Genomic DNA, 9,327 nt, shown 5'->3' with positions numbered 1-9,327 from the left:
CCATACATTCTTCCAGAACCCGCGGAAGCCATCTGCGGGAAGAAAAGACAAGTCTTGACAGGTTGCGGGATACACCGCAGGCGGAAGAACAAACATATGCAAAGTAATCCTTCTAGAAGCTCGCAGAGGACACCCGCGTGTAAGAGGAAAGGTAACTTCACATTTTGCAAGCAAAATAGTTAATAACCAAAAGATTCCATGATAATGACATTTACTTCCTTAACAAGGAGCATGCAATAGTCTAACCAATGAAAAAGGGACAACTGGATATTCTCCAACGGCCTAGCACATGACCAGGCTGTTATGTCCTATCAGAATAAGTCGTGTGTCCCTCCAGGTGAATGGAAGCGTCTTTTGAATAATGACAACTTATCCAATCACCTTCTCCCACCTCCGGCTATAAATACCTTCTCAACCATCATGAGGTATTCATTCACAATTCCCACATTACATCAATCACTTAAATTCTTTCTCTCTCTAGAAGAACAATACTTATTATCACGTCGAATGGTGGTTACGAGAAGACCCCCATCTTGTCCTTCTCATAACGAGCTCACTGTGGTTTGTTTTGCAGGACGTAAATCTGAATCTAGCTTGGCTTTGACTCAGTTAACCTAATCCCATACTGTAACCTTCTACCTGGTGGAAATACATATCTAAACCCAAGACTGTTTGAAGATGTGTTTCTTCAAACATACATGTTCTCTAGATGTTTTTCCCATGTATTGGTTGTATTTATGATGAGAATCACAAAGCTTTTAATCTTATGATACAAAACATAGCTACTATGCCCCTTGCTTAGAAAACCATTTAATACATGAGTTTAACAACTCTTCAACCCAATGTTACACAAAACAGTCCACTCAGACAATTACTACCTAATTTAGTATAGAGGCATGGTAGTAAAAGCTACCCGCAAACCAGGAAATACGCCTCGCGGATCTCCAACACAACCCGCGGATAATCATTGAGCATCAACGAAAGGAACTTGCGGGCCACACAAAGGACCCCACACGCACAAGGTCATCACGTGATATGGAAAAGCAGTTGTAACAAACTACTTCTAGATTTTTAGATTTTCCCAACATTCCCTGATAGCGACATCAGCCAATGGAAAGATGACACCTGGACACCTGGTAACCGTCCCCAACGTGGCCAGGCTGTCACATCCAATAAGCGCTCGACACGTGTCCATTCAGGCAAATATGGAATATTTTGATAGTGACAACTCCACCAATCACCTTCCCTCCACCTTCGGCTATAAATACTCGAATCATCTCCATAAGGTATTCATTCACTCCCACACGTTCAGAGCAATTACTTGTATTCGTACTTATTTCCGATAAGGACTGAACTTATTCTCACACCGGAGGGTGGTTACGGGAAGACCCCCCATCGTGTCCTTCCCGTGACGAGACTCACGGTGCTCAATTTTGCAGATAGTTGATCGGAATCTGACCTCATCAAATAATCAGTAGACTCACACTTGGGGAAACGTAGATTTGGACTATCCAGTTTGATTCTGTGCTTCTTCATTTAGTTATCACAATGTTACAAAGAGAACTTTGATATCCATTAGATATTCACATTAACATGTAGATAGTCTATTAACTCTCAGACAATCTTGTATCTCATCTATCTCTATGCATACAACTTAAGCCATAAAAATTAATCATTGAATCTATTAAGGAAAAAATAGAAAATAAAAAAGCCCCTCGATTTCTCTTACAAGAAATTTTTTCTATCATTGTTTCATTTTTTGTAAATAGAAACGTGTTTTTGATAAAATAAAAAAATAGATGAAAAAAAAAGAAAAATTATTTTAGAATATGGAAGGCTTGAGAAAACTTTTGAAGGAAAAGAGGTTTAGATCAAAGAGATAATAAAAAATATAAAGTTTCTTAGATTCTTTTGACTCAAACACAGGTAAAAAAAAATAGAAACATAGACTAGAAATGAGCCAGGTATCGAATTCGATACCAACATGTTGAAGTTTTGGGATTGGCGCGGTAGAGAGCTCATACCTAATATAGATCGGTCGAATTGGTGTAAATTTTCATACTTGTAGTCCTTTTGGGGTTATGAAGGTTGCTTGTTGGGTGTCTATGGTCTATTTATAAAAATTTCAGTTAGTTTAGGGAACAAACAAGCAAGCAAACAAACTTGAAAGAGGGGGTATTCTGGTATAGAAGGCAATAAGTTGCAAATATTTTATTTTATTTTATTTTATTTTAGGTTAAACAGCTTCTTCGTGTTTGTTGTTCTTCCTGGGTACGCCGAAACGAAATACAACGAAATACAAATGGAAGCAGCAGCAGCATCATCATCGATCATGGACGTTAGGTCAGTTGTTGAAGCCATATCTACTGATGACGATAATGCCCCTGTCTATCAGGTCGAAAGCCTCTGTATGCGCTGCCATCAAAACGTACTCTCTCTCTCTCTCGATTCAATTAGGGCTTCAAATCATGGGCGGGTTTGCTAATAGAAACACAGTTTCAATTGACAGTTTGTATTGTTTGTAATTGATATTAAGGTTTTATTTTCGTAAAAAGCAGTAGTAGTTATTATAATATTATATAGTAGGTTTGGATGATTTTTTTACAAACTTCATCATTGCTCATAAAACTTACTTGTCTTATCTATACCATACAGCTTCTTATTATTATTACTAGTCGGGATGGGATTTTTACAACCCTGTGTGTTAGTACCATAGTCGTCGATAGACCGCTAACTAGTGAAGCGCCCGAAGAGCGTGACTGCTCGGTTTTTTTTCCTTTTTAATATAAATAGCGTTTTTAAGTTTCCACCGAAATGAAAAAAATTATAAAAGAACAATTTGATCAGAAGAAACATACAAAAGAAGTGACGGATAGCATACCACATTTTGACAATGTTTTTCTGAATTTTTTTACTACTTTATCACTAAACATGAAATAGCGTGCATTGTTTCGTCGCTATTGCTACGTAGCATATAGGCAGCTTGTCCCTATTTACCGCAACATGTTAGTGACAACTTTGGTTAGTACATAATTATTAGCAGTTGGATTGAGTCGTTATATCAGTTTTTAAGTTAAAGTTAACTCACTAATACTTGTCTCATTTTGCTCATAATGCAGGGAACAACAAGATTTTTGTTGACATTGATTCCACATTTTAGAAAGGTAAAGAGTTAGTTAACTTTTGCTACTTATTATTTGTCATTATTCGTTTCAAATAATAATTTGCTTGATGCAAATGTGCTATGAGAAAGTAGCTAATATAGCTATTTCAAATGCAGATCTTGTTATCAGCCTTTGAATGTCCTCACTGTAATGAGAGGTAAGTTGTTTTAGCATCATGTTTTATTTATCTTTTATTCTTGAAAATTAGAAGAATCCAAATTATCTTTTGAACATAATGTTGTTGGCTTTTCTTAATTGCCTTTTGGTTATGGTTTATTGAGTTGACGCTTCGTTTGAAACTATTAAGTTAGTTTTTTTTTTGTTAGGAATAACGAGGTGCAGTTTGCTGGGGAGATACAGCCCCGAGGGTCATGTTACCGTGTGGAGTTTTCATTAGGTGATCAAAAGGTTGAGAGAAGTATATATAATAAAATCCATTTTGTTTGCACTTAGAATGTTACCCTGAAAACTTGTATAATATTATATATATACCCAACTAAAAAAATTTATATCCATTATGCCCACTTTTTTTCCTTACATTCTAAACTCTTATATCAAAATGCAAGTTCCAATGCAAGGGTATAAATGTCATAAATTTAAGAATTGGTGTATTTGATTATATGATTTCTTATTTAGTAAATATGATATTAATATATTATATCAAGTTTTGAGGGGGCTGAAGTTTTCCCTTTATTAAATTGGCCAGATTATGATTTGTTTAAAAGAAGTATACAGGGAATTAAATACGTTCGTTAAAACATTATAGCAAATATTTCTTGTCCAAATGCAGATGCTTAATCGACAAGTAGTCAAATCTGAGACTGCCACAATCAAGGTACTTTACATGGAACTAACTTTCATATAATTCTAAGAAACTTTTATTTTTTTGAAATTTATTTGTAATATTTACAAATATACTTATATGTAAAGTCATCAATGTTTGCAGATTCCTCAATTGGACTTTGAGATACCTCCTGAAGCACAACGTGGATCTTTATCAACTGTATGTTTTGCATACTTTTTTTTTTCTAATTTATCAAATATTTGGGTTTAGTGGCAGCAAAGTTGATTATTCTATGCATCATAGTGAGTCAAATAATAAAATGTGTTTTATTTTTCTTAGGTAGAAGGGATATTATTAAGAGCTTGTGAAGAATTACAAGACCTTCAAGAAGAGAGAAAGGTAAATATTCATTTAAAAGTCATTCTTCTAGGATGCTCTTATTTTAATCTTTTGACATGTTTTTTTATGCTTCCAGAAAGTGGATCCCCAAACAGCTGAGGCAATTGACCAATTTATAATAAAATTAAAAGCATGCGCAACAGGAAGTTCGTCTTTTACTTTCATTCTTGATGATCCTGCTGGCAACAGTTTTGTAGAGAACCCGTAAGTTATTCTTTTTGTGTAAGCATATACTGCTTAAAATATACTACCATTTTATAAGTTCTTGATTTACTTTCTTTGTTTTGTGAAGAAAGTTATTAAATCCTAAATTCTATTTTATTTTAGCTAGGCATGTGTGGTTGGGTTAGTGGGAACATTCATATGATTCTTTTATTTGTGTTGCACTTTGTAAAGATCAGTTAAAATCGTTTCTTTTGATTTCGTCTTCAGATTTCTACAAAACGTCACGTGGGTCTAAACGAGCCGAGCTTGAGCTTGATTAGGCTCGAGCTCATTTCATTTTGAGCTATAAACAACTTATATATACTTGTTTTTTTTATTTTAAATCCTCATATGCAACATTTTACATAATATGTATTATTTAGATATTTTATATATAATAATAGTTATTATATAAATATATAATAGTAGTTACTATTCTATGAAGTTATCCCTATATTTAATATATTAAATAAAAATTTATGTAAATGATAGGCTCGTTTAGGTTTGTGAGCCAGCCCAGGTTTGTTTGTTAAACAAGCTTATGTTTATGCTCGAGCTTGTTTATTCTCGGATTGATTTGAGCTTTTAGCGAGTCGATCTCGAGTAGCGGACGAGCGGCTTGGCTTGTTTACGCTCCTAGCGTGGCTGGTGTGTTGGTCATGGGTCTAGATCCGAGGACAAAATCTTCACCCCCACCCCCAACTTTGGGCTTAGAGCTATGTATTAGTCTATTATGCTTGATTATTGTTGTGGGTTTTTCTTGTCCTTTAAGCCCAAACCAACTCAAACTAGAATTAGGGAATGAATGAGCCTGCGACCCTCGGTTTTTCACTTTAAAAATTCGATTTCAAATGCTATCGCTGCTTCTCCATTGGTTTTCCATTTCATCAAACGAAATTGAAAATCAAGCATATGCACTTAATTTTGATCAAACAAAGTTTATTTTTTTATGCGTAAGAGCTTATTGTTTGTTAAAGATTTTCAGCCCCCCCCCCCAAATGTAAATGTTTAAGTTCCTTCACTGTCTAGATGGGTAAATTTTACATGGGCTTGGTTGGGCATGCAAACACCTTTTCTTTTATGAACTTTATAACTGATTGACCTTTTTAAACATCATTACAAGAACTCTTTTACTAATTAGTCGATTTAGAAGGTTTTATATATACATTTGGTAAGTTTGGACCTGTTCAACTCGTATTCATTTTTTGACAGTTATCTAACTTGACCCATTAGGGAAAATAATTACAACCCGAATTTATCCATATATACATAAACAAGTTTTCACCTTTATTTTCTGCTAAAGATAGCCTACATTTTTGCAACAGGTTTGCCCCGTCTTTAGATCCATCACTAAGTATAGAGTTTTATGAACGAACTCGTGAGCAAGATGCCTCATTGGGTTATGCCTTTGACCCGACACAAGCATCAGAAGCAAGTGTTGACCCACATGGGTCAGTTGGAGCGGTGGCGGGTCGCCGAGCCATAGCCCAAGGCAGTAGCTCGGAATTTGCTGAAGCCTTGTTTCGCTATACTGCACCAGAAGAGGTACATTAAGGACGCATTTGTAGGTTTGTAAACGAACTTAATGAATACTAACAGAGCGTGTTCACGTTCGTTTGTTTTAACTTTAATCGAACAAACGATTGAGCATGGACAATTAAGCGAACATGGTTTTCTTTTTCTTGTTTGTTTGTTACTTAAGATAAACAACATGTTTGTTTTCATCTACCTATACTATTAAAGCAAAATCATTCTTCCACATGTCATTCAACTAGAGTAGCCAACTAGGATGCCAACTAATACTATTACCATTTATAGAATTACTAACAAAGTTACAAAAGTAACTTTAAATGTTGTATATATGTATCTAAATAAATAAAAAGTTAATTGACTAACAATTAATTTTATAGTTTATACTTGATACTAAAAGAACCGAGCGGAGCATGTTCATGCCAGTTTGCTCGTTTAACTTTAATCGAACAAATAGTCAAACATGAACAATTAAGCGATCGTTGTTGTCCTGTTTGTGCTTGTTCTTTAAGAAAATTAACTTGTTCATGTTCGTCATTAACAACATAAACAAACAGCTCACGAACTTAAACGAATGAACATGGTTGAAAATAGATGAACGGAATAACTGAGCCAAAATCAGTAAAAAATTAAATGTGGGCGACAATGTGTTGGGCTTAGAAAAATTATTAAAACTAGATTAAGTTGTAATGGGCCTACAAACTTTAATGAATATAATAATGATGAATGTAAACGAACGAACTTAAATAAACATAAGTGAACGTAAAGGAACAAACATAAATGAATTTGAATGAATGAACGAACGAGACATGTATTCATGTTTGTTTGTTTAACTAAAGAACACAAGTCCACAGTTAAACACCCTGTAACTTTCCAGAAGTCATTGATATGAATTTAAAGGTATCATTTTTCTTTTCCTTTAATATTATTCTTTTTAACAGGTGATGACTTTTCCATCAACGTGTGGTGCTTGTTCTGTAAGCTGTGAGACTCGGATGTTCCTCACAAGTATCCTTTTTCTTATCATCATTTACTACAAAATGAAGCACTTAAAATTATAGTGATGACATCATCCTATCACAAATTCAGAATATGGTTACCTTAACTTTTTTAGAAATTCCTTACTTTCAAGAAGTAATTGTCATGGCATCCACTTGTGATGCTTGTGGCTACCGTAATTCTGAGGTTCGTTTATGAAATTTTAAAGTTGCATTATTTTATGATACCCTTTTAAGTAGAGCATACTCTCACAGAATATTCTACTTTTTACAGTTAAAGCCAGGTGGTGCCATTCCTGCCAAGGGGAAGAAAGTTTATGTTTCAGTTAAAAACGCAAGTGACTTGAGTCGTGATGTGATAAAGGTATGCATGAAACCAAAAAAATTGACTCGTAACCGAAAAGGTCGAGAACTCAAACAGACTTGAGAGTTTTGGTTTTGTGTTTTTGTAGAAACCGAATTTTCGATTTGATTTCGGTTTTGCATTTAACTAAAACCAAAAAAACCGAACTGAGTGTAAGGATTTTTATTTTTAGTTTTAAATGTTAAGTAATTTATAAGTGTTTAATAACTAGTGTAACCCAAGTATATAATAATCAGTTACCATTAATTAACACAGATTTAGGCCCAAAGTCATTACTTTGGGTCAATTTTTTTCCTGCTCAAATGGTAAATCCGATAAAACCAAAACCAAACGGTTTTCAAAAACTGATTTTGCGGTTTTTGGTTTGATTTGAGCTCAACCGACCTATGCAAACCCCTAGCTGCAATCGAGTAAGTTGTTTATAGCATCTAAATTCTTGATTTTGATATTTTGGTATCAGTCGGATACCGCCAGTGTAATAATTCCAGAAATAGATTTGGAGTTAACAAGTGGCACTTTAGGAGGTATCGTTACAACCGTTGAAGGTTTGATTACAAAGATAAGTGAAGGTAATTAATATAAATATTACACAAAACACTTGTTAGTTTCAGTTTTGTATAATCAAATTGTTTTGTGCGTTGTAGCTCTGGAGAGAGTGCATGGGTTTACTTTTGGAGATAGTTTGGAAGAGGGCCGAAAAAACAAGTGGCTGGACTTTAGAACTAGGCTTACTAAGGTATTCATGTGCGGAGTTAATTGTTTGTAATAAAACTATCGTGCTAATTGAAAAAAAATGATATTGTTTTTTTTTTTTTATAAATAGCTTTTGAGTCTTGAAGAACCGTGGACGTTGATCATGGATGATGCACTGGCAAACTCTTTCGTTGCTCCAGCTTGTGATGATATTAAAGACGATCATCAGTTAAAAAGTAAGTTTGCTTTTAAAAAACCCACAAAAGTGTAGTTCATTACGGATCTCGCCACTTGTATAATATTATGGATGTAAAAATAAATATTAATGTTTATGGTGTATTACACAGTTGAAGAATACGAGAGGAGTTGGGAACAAAACGAGGAGTTAGGTTTGAACGATATGGACACATCTGCAGCTGATGCTGCTTATAACTCCATCGAAAGCGCTTCATGATATCCACAAATTGCTTATTACTGATGGGCCTGAAATCCTAAAATTTATTTTTCTAATGTTAGTTTTGTACCATTTTGTCACATGTAGTTTAAGGTCTCTTGTGAAGGCCTTTTGTATTTGTTTGTGTTCTATTTATGTTTTCCTTTTTGTGGAAGTTTTCAGATTTAGTTAGACCGGTGCATTTGTCACAATTTACAAATCAATTTATGCTTATAATTTCATTTGGAACATCTTAACTATTTTCTTTTAATCTTTTGTGCATTCATTATATTTAAGTATCAACAAGCTCACTTTTTTATGAACTAAGATGCCCGGGCTGGACTAACTTTTTTTAATCATTTTTTTTATTTTATTAATCAAACTAAATTGTTAATAATTGTTATAAATTAAATAAAACTATTTTAAGTTAAATAAAATTAATTATAAACTAAATTTTACCAACTTTCGTATAAAATCCCTACTTTTCTTATCCGTCAAGTTTTTACGTCAACCGTTAATATAATAAATATAGTATTATTTACATTTTCGATAACTTTATAATTTGCTAACATAATTGTTTTTGAAATAGATTTATACTAATAAAATCCGTGTTCCAAAAATGATAAAATTCTCATATTAATAATAAATTACTAATTAAATAATATTAAAATAATAATAAAAACGTATATAAAATAAGAGTATTGGCTTCATATAATCCAAACTATGTCCGACTGGCAATATAAGTTTCATCTATAAAA

At 33.6% G+C, this 9,327-nt stretch overlaps 1 protein-coding gene across 1 annotated transcript; it reads left to right on the top strand.

Annotated features, from left to right (window-relative positions):
* The first annotated feature begins 2,302 nt into the window (after positions 1 to 2,302).
* LOC143590505 (uncharacterized) lies at positions 2,303 to 8,800 on the top strand. The gene is made up of 16 exons (XM_077070962.1): positions 2,303 to 2,428; positions 3,120 to 3,164; positions 3,281 to 3,321; positions 3,491 to 3,572; positions 3,955 to 3,999; positions 4,111 to 4,167; positions 4,288 to 4,347; positions 4,424 to 4,551; positions 5,877 to 6,096; positions 7,023 to 7,089; positions 7,196 to 7,266; positions 7,354 to 7,443; positions 7,904 to 8,012; positions 8,088 to 8,179; positions 8,267 to 8,372; positions 8,484 to 8,800. Exons 1-16 carry the CDS (start codon positions 2,303 to 2,305, stop codon positions 8,588 to 8,590), a joined length of 1,446 nt encoding a protein of 481 aa, XP_076927077.1. The 3' UTR covers positions 8,591 to 8,800.
* The last annotated feature ends 527 nt before the right edge of the window (positions 8,801 to 9,327 follow it).

The sequence above is a fragment of the Bidens hawaiensis genome, unplaced genomic scaffold, assembly GCF_021521415.1.
Source record: "Bidens hawaiensis isolate Kalapana, Puna unplaced genomic scaffold, B.hawaiensis_p1.1 tig00038619_1, whole genome shotgun sequence".
Taxonomy (NCBI): Eukaryota; Viridiplantae; Streptophyta; class Magnoliopsida; order Asterales; family Asteraceae; genus Bidens; species Bidens hawaiensis.
This window is presented reverse-complemented; position numbering and strand designations above follow the sequence as displayed.